Raw genomic sequence first — 25,273 nt, forward strand, 5'->3', positions numbered from 1 at the left:
CAATCAAAAAATGGGCCAAAGAACTAAACAGACATTTCTCCAAAGAAGACATACAGATGGCTAACAAACACATGAAAAGATGCTCAACATCACTCATTATTAGAGAAATGCAAATCAAAACCACAATGAGGTACCATTACACGCCAGTCAGGATGGCTGCTATCCAAAAGTCTACAAGCAATAAATGCTGGAGAGGGTGTGGAGAAAAGGGAACCCTCTTACACTGTTGGTGGGAATGCAAACTAGTACAGCCGCTATGGAAAACAGTGTGGAGATTTCTTAAAAAACTGGACATAGAACTGCCATATGACCCAGCAATCCCACTTCTGGGCATACACACTAGGGACACCAGAATTGAAAGAGACGCGTGTACCCCAACATTCATCACAATACTGTGTATAATAGCCAGGACATGGAAGCAACCTAGACATCCATGGGCAGACGAATGGATAAGCAAGCCGTGCTACATATGCACAATGGAATATTACTCAGCTATTAAAAAGAATGCATTTGCATCAGTTCTAATGAGGTGGATGAAGCTGGAGCCTATTACAGAGTGAAGGAAGTCAGAAAGAAAAACACCAATACAGTATATTAACGCATATAAATGGAATTTATAAAGATGGTAACAATGACCCTATATGTGAGACAGCAACAGAGACACAAAGGTAAAAACAGACTCTTGGACTCTGTGAGAGAAGGCGAGAGTGGAACGATTTGAGCAAATAGCATTGAAACATGTATGTGAAAGAGATTTCCAGTCCAGCTTGGATGCATGAGGCAGGATGCTCAGGGCTGTTGTGGTGGGACGATCCTGAGGGATGGGATGGGGAGGGAGGTGGGAGGGGGGTACAGGATGGGGAACACATGTACACCCATGGCTTACTCATGACAATGTATGGCAAAACCACTATCATATTGTACAGTAATTAGCCTCCAATTGAAATAAATCAATTAAAATAAAAGAACTTTAAAAAAAAATAAAGGGCAGCACACCCAGGGGGGCTTTCACTCTTATAGATTTTAAATCACATTCAGTGACTGACTTTGTATCATCACTGGGGTCTCCCAGGCGTTACAGTGCCAGAAAGATTGAGTTAGGCAGCTGCAGTCCAGGTCAAAGATAACATATCTTTGAGTTAAAATTTGAACTCAACTCTTTGGATGCTGTTGGTGAAACTCTGTGTTTTGGTTGCTTCTAAAAAGTTTTCTGAAGACACACAGGATCCTCATCATCAGAGCCTCTGCCTTATATGTCTCCATATTTGTTTATTCTCCTTGGAATTTTTAAAACCTTTCAAAATGAAAGTTAACACCAAATTAAATATTTCATACTCTTTCTTTTAAACCATGATAAACTTGTAGAAGTTGGACTAACAAAAGACTTTATTGGGGAAGAATGTTTTACGACTGTAGTTGTTTAGAAATCCTAGGATATGGTGATAATTACAAGACCAATTTTCACTCAGTCTTATATTAGTATTTATGTGAAAATTCTCTGTACAGACTTCCATGTCTGTCCAATGGATAGAACTCTATGGTACGCTAGAATGGTGCAGATTCAACCCTTGTTCAGGGAACTACTTCTTCATAACCTACCTAGTGCAACCCCCCATACCAAAAAAAAAAAAAAAAAAAAATTCTGTTTGCAGGGTGATCCCGTTTGTAATGTGCACCGACATTGGGCCACCACCACTGCCCTTCTTTGGGAATATAATGCTCCCAAAAACTTCTTAGCAAATATGTGGCCTAAACAATATTTTGTTAGTTCCCTCCAAATATTATTTGAGTCCCTGGGAGTACTAGTTGTGGGTTTTAGGTGTATTAGCACTTTGTGCCTTCTGAGCCCCTTTAGCTGACAGCATAGGTGAGTGATGCAACAAACCCCATTATGAGGTAGGTGGCCAGGAGGTGATTTCTGCCTGCCTTTCTCAGGGGGAGTTTCACATTCTCCACCCCCGTGTGAAAACCCCTTCCCATCTGGGTCTGGCATCTAGACCCTAATGTCTTTCCACACCCCAGACAAAGGGAGGAACACCACACCACTACTCCTTGCCCTTGAAATCAAGTGTTAAGCAGAGTTCTCCATCATCAGTGCAGACTCCTGACCCACTCCACACCTCTACTCTCTGGCTAACTGGGGACCCGAGGGTCTGTTCCCCAACCTCTCAGGACCACATATCCCTCCCGTCTCCAGTGCCCACCTCTTCTCTTCTCTCCCTCCTTTCCATCAGAAAATTCACACACACACAAGTATCATCTTTTCACCATTTGGTGTTTCTTTTATTTGCAGCCATCTGCTTACTATGTTAGTGTGAGAGTCTTTTCTTGGTTGGCCATTGCTAACAAAGCAGACCTCTGGAGACACAATTCTAAAGGGTCTGACATTTGTTATTCACTTACTGGCTGCCCACGTTGTACTTCTCCAGGGTCTCTTCTTTGGCGGCGGCTGAGCTTATTTTCTCTTTGGATTCTGCCTCCTTCCTTGACTCTGCCTCACAGTTTGGTACCTTTTTGGGCTTCGATTCGATTTCTTACGTCCACAGCGAGAGAAGAAACAGTTTGCTTTTCTTGTCTTCTTCAGCTTTGTCGATTGAGTAGCATATGATCGGATTTTCTTTCTGAAGGTACCTTGTAGAGGTCTTCTGACCCTCATGGTCATATTTCGTGCCTGGAAGACAAGACAAGGGTATTAGTTTTGAAGAAAGGACATAAAAACTGAGGTGGAAGGGAGATTTCATGAGAAAGGGATGTGGGCTAATGAGGGCTTTTGTGGCAGGCATGGGCAGGGTAGAGGTCTTGGGCAGCAAAGTCAATGGAGAACATGGGAAGCTTAGTTGGAATCATCTTACCTTGACACCGCCTCTGCCCCTCCTTTGACAAACGGTCTTCTTTGTTCCATTCTTCCTTGAAGCAAACCGCATTGCAACTCCTCTTGACTGCTGTGGCTTCCTGGTTGCGTTAGTCATGATGGTGCCAAGAAGTGGCCTAACCCAGACTTTCAGCCTCTGACCTCCCTATTTATACCCTTTGAGGACAATGAGGAGCCACACCCTTCAATCTGATTGGTCCGTTAGGCACTGCGCCAGCCAATAGTAGTTTGGGGGGCTTAGACATCACAGTGCACCACTGTGCCCATCAACATGGGCTAGTGGATGCTGAGGGAGGCTGTGATATAACTTTCCCACTGCTGACATGTCTGTGTGTCTGATTCTGGGGAGTGGTGATTCAGGGGCATGGTGCTCCTCCTCATGACTTTCAAACTTCTTTTCCCTTCCCTTTATCCTTTGACTTATATGTGCCACTTCAACACTCATGCCTCTTACATCCCTCCATGAACATCTGCCGAACCCTTTCTGTCCCACTTCATCCCTTCAGAGTCCTCTAAGCACTTCATCTCTAGATCACCTTCTGCCTGTTGGGGGTTCTGGAAGGGCTTAAGGAACTTAAGAGAAAGCACTTTAAGTGGACAAAGGTAATTAAGAACAGGTTGGATATTTTATCTACTGTGATGAGCTTCAGCGACCCCCAGACTTGGAGAATCCTCAGTCTGTTGCCCAAAGTTCAATACACAGTCTCCATAAGATTACACATCAGAGCAAAGACAGTTTTAAATGTCTCCTCCACTAAAATTTTAGGGACACTTCAACTCTCATATTGAGTAGGGAAACTTAGCTGGCCCCATCTAGCAGAAATCAATTCCTGATTTTTGCTTTTTGAAAAAGGAAGGTGCTCAAAGTCAAGAGTCAGTTCACCAGTGCACCACTGACTCTTGACTGGATCAATTCCCCAGTCACCCCTCCTTGACCGTTATCAGTAGGTAGGGCCCATGGCAGTGCTGACCAATAGCTGAGCAGGGCAAGGACATGTAGGTAGCTCACTGATGGTTGGTTGCTTGTGGGTGGGGCCAGTGAGGCACAGACCAATGGCTGAGCAAGTCCTGTTGCCTAGTAACAGGAGGCGGAGTAATACGGCACAGCAAGGGCTACCTGCGAAGGGCTCTGCCCATGTTGCTCTGTTACATAAGGACACTTTGGGTCCAGTGTGCCGGCATCTGTTTCACTCACTCCTTTCCAACCTCAGATTTTTATTTCACATACTTATTTAACTTTTGCCTATCATTCTTTTCATTATATTCCCAGGCGTTCCTGTCACCAGCACTTATCTCTGTGCCCCTCCAACCGCTGCCACTTGATCACATATTCAGCATATAATATAAATAGTTCAAAGCCAACAAGAATGTGCAGGCCCGCCCACGTTGAAAACTACTTTCACAAACCTTAAATTCACAGTGATTCTTTTTCTATTTACAGTGTAACAGAGCAGGATGAGCACAGCCTTAACAGGTAGCCATTGGTGTGTTCCATTTCAACCTACCCTATTCCTAGGCAACAGGTGTTGCCCAACCCTTGCTTGGTGCCTCAGAGTGCCCCCGCCACAAGCAAACAGTTGTAAATGAGTGACTGTTAGCTGTCCTGCTTAGCTATTGGGCAGCACTGTAGTGGGCAATGCCCACAGGTTACTGTCAGTGAGGGACCATTGGGGAAGTGATTAAGTCAAGGGTGGTGTGGTGGCAATCAGGAGGAGACTGAGATTAGAGGCAGATTCAGGCCTTTTTCCAGAGGCCCTGGAGCTCATGCAGACTTGGGCCGGTGGGTGAGCTGAAGGGCCCACGGAATAGCCTGGGGAATACATGCTGTAGTGCCCTTTAAGTGCTCTTTGTTTCTGCCTTAAGGGAGGGGCCACCTGCATATCTGAGGTTATAGATAGTTCTCCCGGCAGTCTTCCAGCTTGTGCTTCATCCAGGTTTGCATTTCTCATGATGTACTCTGCATATAAGTTAAATAAGCAGGATGACAATATACAGCCTTAACATACCCCTTTCCCATTTTGGAACCAGTCTGAGGTTTCATGTCTGGTTCTAACTAGTGCTGCTTTCCCTGCATACAGAGTTCTCAGGAGGTAGGTAAGAGGGTCTGGTATTCCCATCTCTTTAAGGATTTCCCAGAATTTGTTGTGATCCACACAGGACAGTGCTTGAGCCTAGTCAGTGAAGCAGATGCTTTTCTGGAATTGCCTTGCTTTTTCTATGATCCAGCGGATGCTGTCCATCTGATCTCTTGTTCCTCTGCCTTTTCTTAGTCAAGCTTGAACATCTGGAAATTCTTGGTTCATGTATGGTTGAAGCCTAGCTTGGAGAATTCTCAGCATTTTTTAGGTAGTGTGTGAGTCGACCCTATCGCCATAGTCATCTCAAATCCAGTTCCTTCTTTATGTTAGTCTGGATTTGTTTTATTTAATTGCAAAAATGGACATAAATTCTTTGGTGTAATGCTTATTTCCCACTTCACAGGGATTAATTCACCCCCTGCGGTATTTCAGGCACTGTTGTGGGTGCTAGGTGCACAACGGGAGCCAATACACAGGACCCTGGTTTCAAGGGGCTTACATTCTAGTCAGTGAGGATGGAAGGTTAATACTAACCACAAATAGTCAATTATACGCTATAGAAAGAACCATAGGAGTTATGAGAAATGGGGTGTTTTTCCTCCCCAGAGAATAATGACAGAAGGCCTTATGAATCCAGGACATCTGAGCAAAGACTTAATTAAAGAAAAGAGGGAGTGACTTTGTGGCTATCATGGGCAATAAAGACTGGGGAAAGGAAATGGCCTGGGCAAAAGCCCCCAAAAGGCATTGTCTATGTCCTTTCAATAAAACAAGAGGCTGGTGCAAGTGGGACCAGGTGAGTGAGGACGAGACCAAAAAGTGATGAGCTGCTGATGAGAGAGAACAGGGCAGGAAAAGGAGGAATGTAATAGTAAACTTATCTTTCCATTTACATGATGAGTTGGTTCAGCGTACACAAACCACACAGGGCTGTGGTGGTAAAGAAGAGAGGCATTTGTCATAGCCTGATGGCAAGGAGGTGGGGGAGGGGTCCTTTTCAGTAAAGACACCCGAGATGAATCCTGAGCCACCTAAAGTAGATAGATCACCAAGTGGAAAGCTGTGAAAGTGTTTCCCAGACAGTGGGGCAGAACCTGCAAAGGCACCGAGACCCAAGAAAGCTGGTTATACATGCCTTGCATATAACTGGCATCTAAGGTATGATGGGGAAATTGTGAAGAAACATGGCCTTGGAGGAAGAGGGAAGAACTTGAAGGGGCACCTGGGCATATGTTAATTTAATGTCTGGGTTACCCTGCTTCGAAAGAGCATTATTAATGTTTTTTAATCGTAAATATATACTCGAGGCAAAGCAGTATGGAAACTGCAAAAAGGACTATACAAATGAAATTAGAGAACACCAATAAGTGTGTCAGTAGGCATATATACTGTTCATATTCTGTCTTTGTTGTTCTACCTAAATGTTTATAACATATATATTGTATATGTTATATAATGCTAAATGTATACATATGATACACATATTTTTGGATGAGCATATGTACATCAGTGATTTTTTTTTTTAATTTATACAGATTGAATCAATCTATATGCTATATTGTAGCCTTCCTTTTCTATACCATATGCTGGGAGAATGTTTCCACCTCAACAAACATGTAACTACCAGTATTTCTGAGGATTACTGTGGTGTTCAAATGCTTGCTTATCTCATACTCCAGGCAAGTGCTATGAGGACAGGAACCATGTGCATCTTGCTCACTGGTTGCCTCCATATCTTTTCTATTGTAAACAAGGCTGTAATAAACTTTGGGGTTCATGTATCTTTTCAAATTAGTGTTCATTTTCTTCTGATGTATAGCTAGGCGTGGAATAGCTGGGTCACATGGTAGTTCTATTTTTAGTGTTTTTAAGAAACTCCCACGTTGTGTTCCAGGGTGAGTGCACAAATTTACATTCCCACCAATTATGTACAAGGGCTTCCTTTTGTCCACATCCTTGCCGCCATATGTTATTTTCAGACTTTTTGACTTGATGATAGCCATTCTGACAGCTGTGAGGTGATATCTCCTAGTGATTTTGATTTCTATTTCTCTAATTATTAGTGATGGTCAGTGTTTTTCCATGTGCCTATTACCTCATCCTGTCAGTAGTCTTTCTGATCTGCTTCTTGTTAAGTTGAAAAACTTTCAAGTTCTTACAATCATCAATAGCATGTCCCTTTTCCTTGTTGAATAGTATTCCATCGGATGGATGCACCATTTGTATATTGGCTTACCAGTTGAATAACATTTGAGTTATTGCCAGTTTGGGGCTATTATTAATAGAGCCACAATAAACATTGGCATGAAGGGTTTTATGTGGACAGAAATTCATGTTTTATGTGGGAGTTATTTAGGAATGGGATTACACAGTTTTCCAGTGTGCAGATATTTATGAGTAATGAAAAACATTTCCCAAAGTGTCTTTATCATTTTGCATTCTTATGAGTCACTGAGGAGAGTTTAAGTTTCTCTCTTTTCCTGAGAGTTGTTTATGTTCTCAGTTATTTTATTCCTTTTATCCAAGATACAATTTGCAAACTTAATATGCATTCACTACTAATTATTAATTATTTTAATAAATTGTATGTCTTTATGAGTCATTGTACAACTTATGTCATATCTGATGTCAACCAATTGCTATTCAAATGTTTTCCCACATTTTAATTGGTTTATTTGTTCTCTTATTAGTGAGTTTGAGAGCTCTTATGTATTATGGTTATAATATCTTTTATATGAATATTGATGTATATGTGTGTGTATATGTATATATATATATATATATATATGAAAAATATATGTGTATTTGCATAACCACCTCAAGATAGAGAACTGTTCCGTAACCTTAAAGGCATTCCCTAATACCACAGTCTTATATTCTTATTCCATAATCCCTTGTGACTACTGATTTCTTTTCCATGTCTCTAATTTTGTCATTTTGAGAATAATATGTACATGGATTCATAAAGTACATGTCTTTTTGAGATTGGCCTCTGTTTTACTTTGGCATGCACTTGAGATTCATCCACGTTGTAACGTGTATTAATATTTTCTTCCATTTTATTGATGAGGAGTGCTACTGGTATGGTTGACTGTTACTGGTATGGTGGTATGGTTATGTAACTATGGTTACACCACAGGTGAACGAGTCACTCATTGAAGGACCTCTAGCCTGTCTACATTTTTAGCTATTACAAACAAAGTTTCAGTGAAAATTCATGTGAAAGGTTTTATGTTCATTTCTCTAGAATAAATATGCAGGAATACAACTTCTGGGTCAAATTATACTTGAATGTTTACAGCATGTTGTTTAATCAAGTGTCAAACTGTTTTCCAGGATAGCTGTACCATTTTATACTCTCACAAGAAATGTATGAATAATCCAGTTTCTCTGCATCCTTGCCACCTTATTGTGTGGTCACCTTTTAAAAATGTGTAGCCACTTTGATAGATATAGAGCGGTTAGAACTCTTTTTAGTTTTAATTTGCATTTCCGTCATAGCCAATATGCTCAGCATCTTTTCCTGCGCTTATTTGCCATTGCTGTGACTTCTTTGGCCAAGTTTTTGTTCAAGTCTTTCAATTATCTTGATCATTTTCTATTGAGTGTCTCTTTTCACCTGATGACTTTTAGAGTTTTCAGTAAGTGTTTTTCATTCCCAATTAGTTTCCATGCAATTATATTTGTTGGGGCTTTGTACATGTAAAATTATTAATATTTTATGTTTGTGCATTCAGACACAATGGATTTAGCCTAAGTTTGAGGAACATTAGTGTCTGCATGGCTTCCTATTTTTTTTAATTTTTTTTAATTTTTTTTTTTTATTAGTTGGAGGCTAATTACTTCACAACATTTCAGTGGGTTTTGTCATACATTGATATGAATCAGCCATAAATTTACACGTATTCCCCATCCCGATCCCCCCTCCCACCTCCCTCTCCACCCGATTCCTCTGGGTCTTCCCAGTGCACCAGGCCCGAGCACTTGTCTCATGCATCCCACCTGGTCTGGTGATCTGTTTCACCACAGATAGTATACATGCTATTCTTTTGAAACATCCCACCCTCACCTTCTCCCACAGAGTTCAAAAGTCTATTCTGTATTTCTGTGTCTCTTTTTCTGTTTTGCATATGGGGTTATCGTTACCATCTTTCTAAATTCCATATATATGTGTTAGTATGCTGTAATGTTCTTTATCTTTCTGGCTTACTTCACTCTGTATAATGGGCTCCAGTTTCATCCATCTCATTAGGACTGGTTCAAATGAATTCTTTTTAACGGCTGAGTAACATTCCATGATGTATATGTACCACAGCTTCCTTATCCATTCATCTGCTGATGAGCTTCTAGGTTGCTTCCATGTCCTGGCTATTATAAACAGTGTTGCGATGAACATTGGGGTGCACGTGTCTCTTTCAGATCTGGTTTCCTCAGTGTGTGTGCCCAGAAGTGGGATTGCTTGGTCATATGGCAGTTCTACTTCCAGGTTTTTAAGAAATTTCCACACTGTTTTCCATAGCGGCTATACTAGTTTGCATTCCCACCAACAGTGTAAGAGGATTCCCTTTTCTCCACACCCTCTCCAGCATTTATTACTTGTAGACTTTTGGATAGCATTGGCTTCCATTAGTTTACATTACATTAGTTTCTGCATGGCTTTCTTCTAGAACTATATGATATTTTTCTTTTTCTATGTACGTTTGGTTTTCCATATATATGCCAATATATACATTTATAAGTATCTCTGTGTAAGTCAAGATAGTATACATAGGCCTTATCCTATATATAGGATACATCTATAGAAAATATTCTGCTTGTTTTGCTCTTTGAAGAAGACCCTCTCTCTGAAAAATAATTTTCATAAAGAAATGCATGGAATCCAACTACTGATTTACAGAATAGACAGGGTTTCTTGGTAAGACAGCCAGCCAAACGTCTGTCAAGTACTGGTACGGTTGTACAGCTGAATGTAAGCATTTTATAAATCTAAAGCTTTTTTTTTTTTTAATTAATGCTTAGGTATGGAGCTTCTGTAAATAGGAAAGTGTTATCACATATTAAATTCCTATATTAAGAGCTTTGGAGAAATGTTCAATCAGAAAATCATGGAATATACTGATGATATTGGTGTAACTGCAGGTTGGAGCAGACTTTCATCAATATTGTATAGAACTGCAGTGTTTAAAAGGTTGGGGATGAGATTGTGTAAAGGATCCATATCATTCTTAGTATTGATCTACATACAAAAATAAATTATTCATCATTAGTTGTATCAGTATAATTAAAAATAGATTGAAGTCTGCAGGAAAAAAATAGAAATTGATGTCTACATTATATATCACAAACAAGAAATCTGTCTTCCATTTTAGCCATGATAGCTCTTCAGAAATGAATAGCCTTTTAATGACAAATGGAATTGAGGACTAGTAAGAAGGGAAAGTATTTCATCCTTTCACTTGCTCCGTCATGACTGAGGACAAATTCTGAAAGTTCTATAGAGATCACAGAACTAGAACAAACAATTTCATAATTTGTATGGAAAACCAAAAAACCTTGGATAGCCAAAGCAATTTTGTGAAGGAAGAATGGAATTGGAAGAACCAACGTGCCTGACTTCAGGCTATACTACAAAGCTACAGTCATCAAGACAGTATAGTACCAGCACAAAGACAGAAATACAGATCAATGGAACAAAATGGAAAGCCCTGAGATAAATGCACCCACCTATGGACACCTTATCTTTGACAAAGGAGGCAAGAACATACAATGGAGAAAAGACAATCTCTTTAACAAGTGGTGCTGGGAAAGCTGGTGAGCTCCTTGTAAAGAATGAAACTAGAACATTTTCTAACCCCATGTACAAGAATAAAATCAAAACGGATTAAAGATCTAAATGTAAGACGAGAAACTATAAAACTCCAAGAGGAAAACATAGGCAAAACACTCTCTGACATAAATCCCAGCAGGATCCTCTATGACCCACCTCCCAGAGGAATGGAAATAAAAGCAAAAAATAAATGAATAGGACATAAGTTAACTTAAAAGCTTTTGCACAACAAAGAAAGTATAAGCAAGGTGAAAAGACAGCCTTCAGAATGGGAGAAAATAATAGCAAATGAAGCAATGAACAAGGAATTAATCTAAAAAATATGCAAGCAGCTCCTGCAGCTCAGTTCCAGAAAAATAAACGATCCATTCAAGAAACGGGCCAAAGAACTAAACAGACATTTCTCCAAAGAAGACATACAGATGCCTAACAAACACATATAAAGATGCTCAACATCACTCATTATCAGAGAAATGCAAATCAAATCCACGGTGAGGGACCATCTCACGTTGGTCAGAACGGCTCCTCTCAAAAAGTCTACAAAGAATAAATGCTGGAGAGAAACAGTGTGGAGATTCCTCAGAAATTTGAACTGGAACTTCCCTATGACCCAGGAATCCCACCGCTGGGCATACACACTAGGGAAACCAGAATTGAAAGAGACGCGTGTACCCCAATATTCATCACAATACTGTTTATAATAGCCAGGACATGGAAGCAACCTAGACATCCATGGGCAGACGAATGGATAAGCAAGCCGTGCTACATATGCACAATGGAATATTACTCAGCTATTAAAAAGAATGCATTTGCATCAGTTCTAATGAGGTGGATGAAGCTGGAGCCTATTACAGAGTGAAGGAAGTCAGAAAGAAAAACACCAATACAGTATATTAACGCATATAAATGGAATTTAGAAAGATGGTAACAATGACCCTATATGTGAGACAGCAACAGAGACACAAAGGTAAAAACAGACTCTTGGACTCTGTGAGAGAAGGCGAGAGTGGAACGATTTGAGCAAATAGCATTGAAACATGTATGTGAAAGAGATTTCCAGTCCAGCTTGGATGCATGAGGCAGGATGCTCAGGGCTGTTGTGGTGGGACGATCCTGAGGGATGGGATGGGGAGGGAGGTGGGAGGGGGGTACAGGATGGGGAACACATGTACACCCATGGCTTACTCATGACAATGTATGGCAAAACCACTATCATATTGTACAGTAATTAGCCTCCAATTGAAATAAATCAATTAAAATAAAAGAACTTTAAAAAAAAATAAAGGGCAGCACACCCAGGGGGGCTTTCACTCTTATAGATTTTAAATCACGTTCAGTGACTGACTTTGTATCATCAGTGGGGTCTCCCAGGCGTTACAGTGCCAGAAAGATTGAGTTAGGCAGCTGCAGTCCAGATCAAAGATAACATATCTTTGAGTTAAAATTTGAACTCAACTCTTTGGATGCTGTTGGTGAAACTCTGTGTTTTGGTTGCTTCTAAAAAGTTTTCTGAAGACACACAGGATCCTCATCATCAGAGCCTCTGCCTTATATGTCTCCATATTTGTTTATTCTCCTTGGAATTTTTAAAACCTTTCAAAATGAAAGTTAACACCAAATTAAATATTTCATACTCTTTCTTTTAAACCATGATAAACTTGTAGAAGTTGGACTAACAAAAGACTTTATTGGGGAAGAATGTTTTACGACTGTAGTTGTTTAGAAATCCTAGGATATGGTGATAATTACAAGACCAATTTTCACTCAGTCTTATATTAGTATTTATGTGAAAATTCTCTGTACAGACTTCCATGTCTGTCCAATGGATAGAACTCTATGGTACGCGAGAATGGTGCAGATTCAACCCCTGTTCAGGGAACTACTTCTTCATAACCTACCTAGTGCCACCCCCCATACCAAAAAAAAAAAAAAAAATTCTGTGAGCAGGGTGATCCCGTTTGTAATGTGCACCGACATTGGGCCACCACCACTGCCCTTCTTTGGGAATACAATGCTCCCTAAAACTTCTTAGCAAATATGTGGCCTAAACAATATTTTGTTAGTTCCCTCCAAATATTATTTGAGTCCCTGGGAGTACTAGTTGTGGGTTTTAGGTGTATTAGCACTTTGTGCCTTCTGAGCCCCTTTAGCTGACAGCATAGGTGAGTGATGCAACAAACCCCATTATGAGGTAGGTGGCCAGGAGGTGATTTCTGCCTGCCTTTCTCAGGGGGAGTTTCACAATCTCCACCCCCATGTGAAAACCCCTTCCCATCTGGGTCTGGCATCTAGACCCTAATGTCTTTCCACACCCCAGACAAAGGGAGGAACACCACACCACTACTCCTTGCCCTTGAAATCAAGTGTTAAGCAGAGTTCTCCATCATCAGTGCAGACTCCTGACCCACTCCACACCTCTACTCTCTGGCTAACTGGGGACCCGAGGGTCTGTTCCCCAACCTCTCAGGACCACATATCCCTCCCGTCTCCAGTGCCCACCTCTTCTCTTCTCTCCCTCCTTTCCATCAGAAAATTCACACACACACAAGTATCATCTTTTCACCATTTGGTGTTTCTTTTATTTGCAGCCATCTGCTTACTATGTTAGTGTGAGAGTCTTTTCTTGGTTGGCCATTGCTAACAAAGCAGACCTCTGGAGACACAATTCTAAAGGGTCTGACATTTGTTATTCACTTACTGGCTGCCCACGTTGTACTTCTCCAGGGTCTCTTCTTTGGCGGCGGCTGAGCTTATTTTCTCTTTGGATTCTGCCTCCTTCCTTGACTCTGCCTCACAGTTTGGTACCTTTTTGGGCTTTGATTAGATTCCTTACGTCCACAGCAAGAGAAGAAACAGTTTGCTTTTCTTGTCTTCTTCAGCTTTGTCGATTGAGTAGCATATGATCGGATTTTCTTTCTGAAGGTACCTTGTAGAGGTCTTCTGACCCTCATGGTCATATTTCGTGCCTGGAAGACAAGACAAGGGTATTAGTTTTGAAGAAAGGACATAAAAACTGAGGTGGAATTCTTTGGTCTAGTTCTGTGAAAAATACCGTTGGTAGCTTGATAGGGATTGCATTGAATCTATAGACTGCTTTGGGTAGAATAGCCATTTTGACAATATTAATTCTTCCAATCCATGAACACGGTATGTTTCTCCATCTGTTTGTGTCCTCTTTGATTTCTTTCATCAGTGTTTTATAGTTTTCTATGTATAGGTCCTTTGTTTCTTTAGGTAGATATACTCCTAAGTATTTTATTCTTTTTGTTGCAATGGTGAATGGTATTGTTTCCTTAATTTCTCTTTCTGTTTTTTCATTGTTAGTATATAGGAATGCAAGGGATTTCTGTGTGTTAATTTTATATCCTGCAACTTACTATATTCATTGATTAGCTCTAGTAATTTTCTGGTAGAATCTTTAGGGTTTTCTATGTAGAGGATCATGTCATCTGCAAACAGTGAGAGTTTAAGAATTTCACAATTTGTATGGAAATACAAAAAACCTCGAATAGCCAAAGTAATCTTGAGAAAGAAGAATGGAACTGGAGGAATCAACCTGCCTGACTTCAGACTCTACTACAAAGCCACAGTCATCAAGACAGTATGGTACTGGCACAAAGACAGAAATATAGATCAATGGAACAGAATAGAAAGCCCAGAGATAAATCCAGGAACCTATGGACACCTTATCTTTGACAAAGGAGGCAAGGATATACAATGGAAAAAAGACAACCTCTTTAACAAGTGGTGCTGGGAAAACTGGTCAACCACTTGTAAAAGAATGAAACTAGAACACTTTCTAACACCATACACAAAAATAAACTCCAAATGGATTAAAGATCTAAATGTAAGACCAGAAACTATAAAACTCCTAGAGGAGAACATAGGCAAAACACTCTCCAACATAAATCAAAGCAAGATCCTCTATGACCCACCTCCCAGAATATTGGAAATAAAAGCAAAACTAAACAAATGGGACCTAATGAAACTTAAAAGCTTTTGCACTACAAAGGAAACTAAAAGTAAGGTGAAAAGACAGCCCTCAGATTGCGAGAAAATAATAGCAAATGAAGAAACAGACAAAGGATTAATCTCAAAAATATACAAGCAACTCCTGCAGCTCAATTCCTGAAAAATAAATGACCCAATCAAAAAATGGGCCAAAGAACTAAACAGACATTTCTCCAAAGAAGACATACAGATGGCTAACAAACACATGAAAAGATGCTCAACATCACTCATTATTAGAGAAATGCAAATCAAAACCACAATGAGGTACCATTACACGCCAGTCAGGATGGCTGCTATCCAAAAGTCTACAAGCAATAAATGCTGGAGAGGGTGTGGAGAAAAGGGAACCCTCTTACACTGTTGGTGGGAATGCAAACTAGTACAGCCGCTATGGAAAACAGTGTGGAGATTTCTTAAAAAACTGGACATAGAACTGCCATATGACCCAGCAATCCCACTTCTGGGCATACACACTAGGGAAACCAGAATTGAAAGAGACGCGTGTACCCCAACATTCATCACAATACTGTGTATAATAGCCAGGACATGGAAGCAACCTAGACATCCATGGGCAGACGAATGGATAAGCAAGCCGTGCTACATATGCACAATGGAATATTACTCAGCTATTAAAAAGAATGCATTTGCATCAGTTCTAATGAGGTGGATGAAGCTGGAGCCTATTACAGAGTGAAGGAAGTCAGAAAGAAAAACACCAATACAGTATATTAACGCATATAAATGGAATTTAGAAAGATGGTAACAATGACCCTATATGTGAGACAGCAACAGAGACACAAAGGTAAAAACAGACTCTTGGACTCTGTGAGAGAAGGCGAGAGTGGAACGATTTGAGCAAATAGCATTGAAACATGTATGTGAAAGAGATTTCCAGTCCAGCTTGGATGCATGAGGCAGGATGCTCAGGGCTGTTGTGGTGGGACGATCCTGAGGGATGGGATGGGGAGGGAGGTGGGAGGGGGGTACAGGATGGGGAACACATGTACACCCATGGCTTACTCATGACAATGTATGGCAAAACCACTATCATATTGTACAGTAATTAGCCTCCAATTGAAATAAATCAATTAAAATAAAAGAACTTTAAAAAAAAATAAAGGGCAGCACACCCAGGGGGGCTTTCACTCTTATAGATTTTAAATCACATTCAGTGACTGACTTTGTATCATCACTGGGGTCTCCCAGGCGTTACAGTGCCAGAAAGATTGAGTTAGGCAGCTGCAGTCCAGGTCAAAGATAACATATCTTTGAGTTAAAATTTGAACTCAACTCTTTGGATGCTGTTGGTGAAACTCTGTGTTTTGGTTGCTTCTAAAAAGTTTTCTGAAGACACACAGGATCCTCATCATCAGAGCCTCTGCCTTATATGTCTCCATATTTGTTTATTCTCCTTGGAATTTTTAAAACCTTTCAAAATGAAAGTTAACACCAAATTAAATATTTCATACTCTTTCTTTTAAACCATGATAAACTTGTAGAAGTTGGACTAACAAAAGACTTTATTGGGGAAGAATGTTTTACGACTGTAGTTGTTTAGAAATCCTAGGATATGGTGATAATTACAAGACCAATTTTCACTCAGTCTTATATTAGTATTTATGTGAAAATTCTCTGTACAGACTTCCATGTCTGTCCAATGGATAGAACTCTATGGTACGCGAGAATGGTGCAGATTCAACCCCTGTTCAGGGAACTACTTCTTCATAACCTACCTAGTGCCACCCCCCATACCAAAAAAAAAAAAAAAATTCTGTTTGCAGGGTGATCCCGTTTGTAATGTGCACCGACATTGTGCCACCACCACTGCCCTTCTTTGGGAATACAATGCTCCCTAAAACTTCTTAGCAAATATGTGGCCTAAACAATATTTTGTTAGTTCCCTCCAAATATTATTTGAGTCCCTGGGAGTACTAGTTGTGGGTTTTAGGTGTATTAGCACTTTGTGCCTTCTGAGCCCCTTTAGCTGACAGCATAGGTGAGTGATGCAACAAACCCCATTATGAGGTAGGTGGCCAGGAGGTGATTTCTGCCTGCCTTTCTCAGGGGGAGTTTCACATTCTCCACCCCCGTGTGAAAACCCCTTCCCATCTGGGTCTGGCATCTAGACCCTAATGTCTTTCCACACCCCAGACAAAGGGAGGAACACCACACCACTACTCCTTGCCCTTGAAATCAAGTGTTAAGCAGAGTTCTCCATCATCAGTGCAGACTCCTGACCCACTCCACACCTCTACTCTCTGGCTAACTGGGGACCCGAGGGTCTGTTCCCCAACCTCTCAGGACCACATATCCCTCCCGTCTCCAGTGCCCACCTCCTCTCTTCTCTCCCTCCTTTCCATCAGAAAATTCACACACACACAAGTATCATCTTTTCACCATTTGGTGTTTCTTTTATTTGCAGCCATCTGCTTACTATGTTAGTGTGAGAGTCTTTTCTTGGTTGGCCATTGCTAACAAAGCAGACCTCTGGAGACACAATTCTAAAGGGTCTGACATTTGCTATTCACTTACTGGCTGCCCACGTTGTACTTCTCCAGGGTCTCTTCTTTGGCGGCGGCTGAGCTTATTTTCTCTTTGGATTCTGCCTCCTTCCTTGACTCTGCCTCACAGTTTGGTACCTTTTTGGGCTTCGATTCGATTTCTTACGTCCACAGCGAGAGAAGAAACAGTTTGCTTTTCTTGTCTTCTTCAGCTTTGTCGATTGAGTAGCATATGATCGGATTTTCTTTCTGAAGGTACCTTGTAGAGGTCTTCTGACCCTCATGGTCATATTTCGTGCCTGGAAGACAAGACAAGGGTATTAGTTTTGAAGAAAGGACATAAAAACTGAGGTGGAAGGGAGATTTCATGAGAAAGGGATGTGGGCTAATGAGGGCTTTTGTGGCAGGCATGGGCAGGGTAGAGGTCTTGGGCAGCAAAGTCAATGGAGAACATGGGAAGCTTAGTTGGAATCATCTTACCTTGACACCGCCTCTGCCCCTCCTTTGACAAACGGTCTTCTTTGTTCCATTCTTCCTTGAAGCAAACCGCATTGTAACTCCTCTTGACTGCTGTGGCTTCCTGGTTGCGTTAGTCATGATGGTGCCAAGAAGTGGCCTAACCCAGACTTTCAGCCTCTGACCTCCCTATTTATACCCTTTGAGGACAATGAGGAGCCACACCCTTCAATCTGATTGGTCCGTTAGGCACTGCGCCAGCCAATAGTAGTTTGGGGGGCTTAGACATCACAGTGCACCACTGTGCCCATCAACATGGGCTAGTGGATGCTGAGGGAGGCTGTGATATAACTTTCCCACTGCTGACATGTCTGTGTGTCTGATTCTGGGGAGTGGTGATTCAGGGGCATGGTGCTCCTCCTCATGACTTTCAAACTTCTTTTCCCTTCCCTTTATCCTTTGACTTATATGTGCCACTTCAACACTCATGCCTCTTACATCCCTCCATGAACATCTGCCGAACCCTTTCTGTCCCACTTCATCCCTTCAGAGTCCTCTAAGCACTTCATCTCTAGATCACCTTCTGCCTGTTGGGGGTTCTGGAAGGGCTTAAGGAACTTAATAGAAAGCACTTTAAGTGGACAAAGGTAATTAAGAACAGGTTGGATATTTTATCTACTGTGATGAGCTTCAGCGACCCCCAGACTTGGTGAATCCTCAGTCTGTTGCCCAAAGTTCAATACACAGTCTCCATAAGATTACACATCAGAGCAAAGACAGTTTTAAATGTCTCCTCCACTAAAATTTTAGGGACACTTCAACTCTCATATTGAGTAGGGAAACTTAGCTTGCCCCATCTAGCAGAAATCAATTCCTGATTTTTGCTTTTTGAAAAAGGAAGGTGCTCAAAGTCAAGAGTCAGTTCACCAGTGCACCACTGACTCTTGACTGGATCAATTCCCCAGTCACCCCTCCTTGACCGTTATCAGTAGGTAGGGCCCATGGCAGTGCTGACCAATAGCTGAGCAGGGCAAGGACATGAAGGTAGCTCACTGATGGTTGGTTGCTTGTGGGTAGGGCCAGTGAGGCACAGACCAATGGCTGAGCAAGTCCTGTTGCCTAGTAACAGGAGGCGGAGTAATACGGCACAGCAAGGGCTACCTGCGAAGGGCTCTGCCCATGTTGCTCTGTTACATAAGGACACTTTGGGTCCAGTGTGCCGGCATCTGTTTCACTCACTCCTTTCCAACCTCAGATTTTTATTTCACATACTTATTTAACTTTTGCCTATCATTCTTTTCATTATATTCCCAGGCGTTCCTGTCACCAGCACTTATCTCTGTGCCCCTCCAACCGCTGCCACTTGATCACATGTTCAGCATATAATATAAATAGTTCAAAGCCAACAAGAATGTGCAGGCCCGCCCACGTTGAAAACTACTTTCACAAACCTTAAATTCACAGTGATTCTTTTTCTATTTACAGTGTAACAGAGCAGGAAGAGCACAGCCTTAACAGGTAGACATTGGTGTGTTCCATTTCAACCTACCCTATTCCTAGGCAACAGGTGTTGCCCAACCCTTGCTTGGTGCCTCAGAGTGCCCCCGCCACAAGCAAACAGTTGTAAATGAGTGACTGTTAGCTGTCCTGCTTAGCTATTGGGCAGCACTGTAGTGGGCAATGCCCACAGGTTACTGTCAGTGAGGGACCATTGGGGAAGTGATTAAGTCAAGGGTGGTGTGGTGGCAATCAGGAGGAGACTGAGATTAGAGGCAGATTCAGGCCTTTTTCCAGAGGCCCTGGAGCTCATGCAGACTTGGGCCGGTGGGTGAGCTGAAGGGCCCACGGAATAGCCTGGGGAATACATGCTGTAGTGCTCTTTAAGTGCTCTTTGTGTCTTCTTTAAGGGAGGGGTCACCTGCATATCTGAGGTTATAGATAGTTCTCCCGGCAGTCTTCCAGCTTGTGCTTCATCCAGGTTTGCATTTCTCATGATGTACTCTGCATATAAGTTAAATAAGCAGGATGACAATATACAGCCTTAACATACCCCTTTCCCATTTTGGAACCAGTCTGAGGTTTCATGTCTGGTTCTAACTAGTGCTGCTTTCCCTGCATACAGAGTTCTCAGGAGGTAGGTAAGAGGGTCTGGTATTCCCATCTCTTTAAGGATTTCCCAGAATTTGTTGTGATCCACACAGGACAGTGCTTGAGCCTAGTCAGTGAAGCAGATGCTTTTCTGGAATTGCCTTGCTTTTTCTATGATCCAGCGGATGCTGTCCATCTGATCTCTTGTTCCTCTGCCTTTTCTTAGTCAAGCTTGAACATCTGGAAATTCTTGGTTCATGTATGGTTGAAGCCTAGCTTGGAGAATTCTCAGCAATTTTTAGGTAGTGTGTGAGTCGACCCTATCGCCATAGTCATCTCAAATCCAGTTCCTTCTTTACGTTAGTCTGGATTTGTTTTATTTAATTGCAAAAATGGACATAAATTCTTTGGTGTAATGCTTATTTCCCACTTCACAGGGATTAATTCACCCCCTGCGGTATTTCAGGCACTGTTGTGGGTGCTAGGTGCACAACGGGAGCCAATACACAGGACCCTGGTTTCAAGGGGCTTACATTCTAGTCAGTGAGGATGGAAGGTTAATACTAACCACAAATAGTCAATTATACGCTATAGAAAGAACCATAGGAGTTATGAGAAATGGGGTGTTTTTCCTCCCCAGAGAATAATGACAGAAGGCCTTATGAATCCAGGACATCTGAGCAAAGACTTAATTAAAGAAAAGAGGGAGTGACTTTGTGGCTATCATGGGCAATAAAGACTGGGGAAAGGAAATGGCCTGGGCAAAAGCCCCCAAAAGGCATTGTCTATGTCCTTTCAATAAAACAAGAGGCTGGTGCAAGTGGGACCAGGTGAGTGAGGACGAGACCAAAAAGTGATGAGCTGCTGATGAGAGAGAACAGGGCAGGAAAAGGAGGAATGTAATAGTAAACTTATCTTTCCATTTACATGATGAGTTGGTTCAGCATACACAAACCACACAGGGCTGTGGTGGTAAAGAAGAGAGGCATTTGTCATAGCCTGATGGCAAGGAGGTGGGGGAGGGGTCCTTTTCAGTAAAGACACCCGAGATGAATCCTGAGCCACCTAAAGTAGATAGATCACCAAGTGGAAAGCTGTGAAAGTGTTTCCCAGACAGTGGGGCAGAACCTGCAAAGGCACCGAGACCCAAGAAAGCTGGTTATACATGCCTTGCATATAACTGGCATCTAAGGTATGATGGGGAAATTGTGAAGAAACATGGCCTTGGAGGAAGAGGGAAGAACTTGATGGGGCACCTGGGCATATGTTAATTTAATGTCTGGGTTACCCTGCTTCGAAAGAGCATTATTAATGTTTTCTAATTGTAAATATATACTCGAGGCAAAGCAGTATGGAAACTGCAAAAAGGACTATACAAATGAAATTAGAGAACACCAATAAGTGTGTCAGTAGGCATATATACTGTTCATATTCTGTCTTTGTTGTTCTACCTAAATGTTTATAACATATATATTGTATATGTTATATAATGCTAAATGTATACATATGATACACATATTTTTGGATGAGCATATGTACATCAGTGATTTTTTTTTTTAATTTATACAGATTGAATCAATCTATATGCTATATTGTAGCCTTCCTTTTCTATATCATATGCTGGGAGAATGTTTCCACCTCAACAAACATGTAACTACCAGTATTTCTGAGGATTACTGTGGTGTTCAAATGCTTGCTTATCTCATACTCCAGGCAAGTGCTATGAGGACAGGAACCATGTGCATCTTGCTCACTGGTTGCCTCCATATCTTTTCTATTGTAAACAAGGCTGTAATAAACTTTGGGGTTCATGTATCTTTTCAAATTAGTGTTCATTTTCTTCTGATGTATAGCTAGGCGTGGAATAGCTGGGTCACATGGTAGTTCTATTTTTAGTGTTTTTAAGAAACTCCCACGTTGTGTTCCAGGGTGAGTGCACAAATTTACATTCCCACCAATTATGTACAAGGGCTTCCTTTTGTCCACATCCTTGCCGCCATATGTTATTTTCAGACTTTTTGACTTGATGATAGCCATTCTGACAGCTGTGAGGTGATATCTCCTAGTGATTTTGATTTCTATTTCTCTAATTATTAGTGATGGTCAGTGTTTTTCCATGTGCCTATTACCTCATCCTGTCAGTAGTCTTTCTGATCTGCTTCTTGTTAAGTTGAAAAACTTTCAAGTTCTTACAATCATCAATAGCATGTCCCTTTTCCTTGTTGAATAGTATTCCATCGGATGGATGCACCATTTGTATATTGGCTTACCAGTTGAATAACATTTGAGTTATTGCCAGTTTGGGGCTATTATTAATAGAGCCACAATAAACATTGGCATGAAGGGTTTTATGTGGACAGAAATTCATGTTTTACTTGGGAGTTATTTAGGAATGGGATTACACAGTTTTCCAGTGTGCAGATATTTATGAGTAATGAAAAACATTTCCCAAAGTGTCTTTATCATTTTGCATTCTTATGAGTCACTGAGGAGAGTTTAAGTTTCTCTCTTTTCCTGAGAGTTGTTTATGTTCTCAGTTATTTTATTCCTTTTATCCAAGATACAATTTGCAAACTTAATATGCATTCACTACTAATTATTAGTTATTTTAATAAATTGTATGTCTTTATGAGTCATTGTACAACTTATGTCATATCTGATGTCAACCAATTGCTATTCAAATGTTTTCCCACATTTTAATTGGTTTATTTGTTCTCTTATTAGTGAGTTTGAGAGCTCTTATGTATTATGGTTATAATATCTTTTATATGAATATTGATGTATATATGTGTGTATATGTATATATATATATATATATGAAAAATATATGTGTATTTGCATAACCACCTCAAGATAGAGAACTGTTCCGTAACCTTAAAGGCATTCCCTAATACCACAGTCTTATATTCTTATTCCATAATCCCTTGTGACTACTGATTTTTTTTCCATGTCTCTAATTTTGTCATTTTGAGAATAATATGTACATGGATTAATAAAGTACATGTCTTTTTGAGATTGGCCTCTGTTTTACTTTGGCATGCACTTGAGATTCATCCACGTTGTAACGTGTATTAATATTTTCTTCCATTTTATTGATGAGGAGTGCTACTGGTATGGTTGACTGTTACTGGTATGGTGGTATGGTTATGTAACTATGGTTACACCACAGGTGAACGAGTCACTCATTGAAGGACCTCTAGCCTGTCTACATTTTTAGCTATTACAAACAAAGTTTCAGTGAAAATTCATGTGAAAGGTTTTATGTTCATTTCTCTGGAATAAATATGCAGGAATACAACTTCTGGGTCAAATTATACTTGAATGTTTACAGCATGTTGTTTAATCAAGTGTCATACTGTTTTCCAGGATAGCTGTACCATTTTATACTCTCACAAGAAATGTATGAATAATCCAGTTTCTCTGCATCCTTGCCACCTTATTGTGTGGTCACCTTTTAAAAATGTGTAGCCACTTTGATAGATATAGAGCGGTTAGAACTCTTTTTAGTTTTAATTTGCATTTCCGTCATAGCCAATATGCTCAGCATCTTTTCCTGCGCTTATTTGCCATTGCTGTGACTTCTTTGGCCAAGTTTTTGTTCAAGTCTTTCAATTATCTTGATCATTTTCTATTGAGTGTCTCTTTTCACCTGATGACTTTTAGAGTTTTCAGTAAGTGTTTTTCATTCCCAATTAGTTTCCATGCAATTATATTTGTTGGGGCTTTGTACATGTAAAATTATTAATATTTTATGTTTGTGCATTCAGACACAATGGATTTAGCCTAAGTTTGAGGAACATTAGTGTCTGCATGGCTTCCTATTTTTTTTAATTTTTTTTAATTTTTTTTTTTTATTAGTTGGAGGCTAATTACTTCACAACATTTCAGTGGGTTTTGTCATACATTGATATGAATCAGCCATAAATTTACACGTATTCCCCATCCCGATCCCCCCTCCCACCTCCCTCTCCACCCGATTCCTCTGGGTCTTCCCAGTGCACCAGGCCCGAGCACTTGTCTCATGCATCCCACCTGGTCTGGTGATCTGTTTCACCACAGATAGTATACATGCTATTCTTTTGAAACATCCCACCCTCACCTTCTCCCACAGAGTTCAAAAGTCTATTCTGTATTTCTGTGTCTCTTTTTCTGTTTTGCATATGGGGTTATCGTTACCATCTTTCTAAATTCCATATATATGTGTTAGTATGCTGTAATGTTCTTTATCTTTCTGGCTTACTTCACTCTGTATAATGGGCTCCAGTTTCATCCATCTCATTAGGACTGGTTCAAATGAATTCTTTTTAACGGCTGAGTAACATTCCATGATGTATATGTACCACAGCTTCCTTATCCATTCATCTGCTGATGAGCTTCTAGGTTGCTTCCATGTCCTGGCTATTATAAACAGTGTTGCGATGAACATTGGGGTGCACGTGTCTCTTTCAGATCTGGTTTCCTCAGTGTGTGTGCCCAGAAGTGGGATTGCTTGGTCATATGGCAGTTCTACTTCCAGGTTTTTAAGAAATTTCCACACTGTTTTCCATAGCGGCTATACTAGTTTGCATTCCCACCAACAGTGTAAGAGGATTCCCTTTTCTCCACACCCTCTCCAGCATTTATTACTTGTAGACTTTTGGATAGCATTGGCTTCCATTAGTTTACATTACATTAGTTTCTGCATGGCTTTCTTCTAGAACTATATGATATTTTTCTTTTTCTATGTACGTTTGGTTTTCCATATATATGCCAATATATACATTTATAAGTATCTCTGTGTAAGTCAAGATAGTATACATAGGCCTTATCCTATATATAGGATACATCTATAGAAAATATTCTGCTTGTTTTGCTCTTTGAAGAAGACCCTCTCTCTGAAAAATAATTTTCATAAAGAAATGCATGGAATCCAACTACTGATTTACAGAATAGACAGGGTTTCTTGGTAAGACAGCCAGCCAAACGTCTGTCAAGTACTGGTACGGTTGTACAGCTGAATGTAAGCATTTTATAAATCTAAAGCTTTTTTTTTTTTTAATTAATGCTTAGGTATGGAGCTTCTGTAAATAGGAAAGTGTTATCACATATTAAATTCCTATATTAAGAGCTTTGGAGAAATGTTCAATCAGAAAATCATGGAATATACTGATGATATTGGTGTAACTGCAGGTTGGAGCAGACTTTCATCAATATTGTATAGAACTGCAGTGTTTCAAAGGTTGGGGATGAGATTGTGGAAAGGATCCATATCATTCTTAGTATTGATCTACATACAAAAATAAATTATTCATCATTAGTTGTATCAGTATAATTAAAAATAGATTGAAGTCTGCAGGAAAAAAATAGAAATTGATGTCTACATTATATATCACAAACAAGAAATCTGTCTTCCATTTTAGCCATGATAGCTCTTCAGAAATGAATAGCCTTTTAATGACAA

The 25,273-nt window shown here is 40.4% G+C and overlaps 2 protein-coding genes across 2 annotated transcripts; both read right to left on the reverse strand.

Annotated features, from left to right (window-relative positions):
• Positions 1-2,455: 2,455 nt before the first annotated feature.
• Positions 2,456-2,969, reverse strand: LOC133052075 (spermatid nuclear transition protein 3-like). The gene is made up of 2 exons (XM_061136848.1): positions 2,853-2,969; positions 2,456-2,671 (listed from the first exon to the last, which is right to left on the reverse strand). Exons 1-2 carry the CDS (start codon positions 2,967-2,969, stop codon positions 2,456-2,458), a joined length of 333 nt encoding a protein of 110 aa, XP_060992831.1.
• A 14,403-nt stretch (positions 2,970-17,372) lies between these two features.
• On the reverse strand, positions 17,373-17,886 carry LOC133052079 (spermatid nuclear transition protein 3-like). Its single transcript, XM_061136851.1, has 2 exons — positions 17,770-17,886; positions 17,373-17,588 (listed from the first exon to the last, which is right to left on the reverse strand). The coding sequence occupies exons 1-2, from the start codon at positions 17,884-17,886 to the stop codon at positions 17,373-17,375; spliced, it is 333 nt and encodes a 110-aa protein (XP_060992834.1).
• Between the last annotated feature and the right edge of the window lie 7,387 nt (positions 17,887-25,273).

Source organism: Dama dama, chromosome X (genome assembly GCF_033118175.1).
Source record: "Dama dama isolate Ldn47 chromosome X, ASM3311817v1, whole genome shotgun sequence".
NCBI lineage: Eukaryota > Metazoa > Chordata > Mammalia > Artiodactyla > Cervidae > Dama > Dama dama.

Coding starts and splice junctions, on each gene's coding strand:
- LOC133052075 (XM_061136848.1), bottom strand. CDS start 2,969: ATGACTAACGCAACCAGGAAGCCACAGCAGTCAAGAGGAGTTGCAATG. Junction 2,672..2,852: donor GGGGCAGAGGCGGTGTCAAG/GTAAGATGATTC, acceptor CTTGTCTTCCAG/GCACGAAATATGACCATGAG.
- LOC133052079 (XM_061136851.1), bottom strand. CDS start 17,886: ATGACTAACGCAACCAGGAAGCCACAGCAGTCAAGAGGAGTTACAATG. Junction 17,589..17,769: donor GGGGCAGAGGCGGTGTCAAG/GTAAGATGATTC, acceptor CTTGTCTTCCAG/GCACGAAATATGACCATGAG.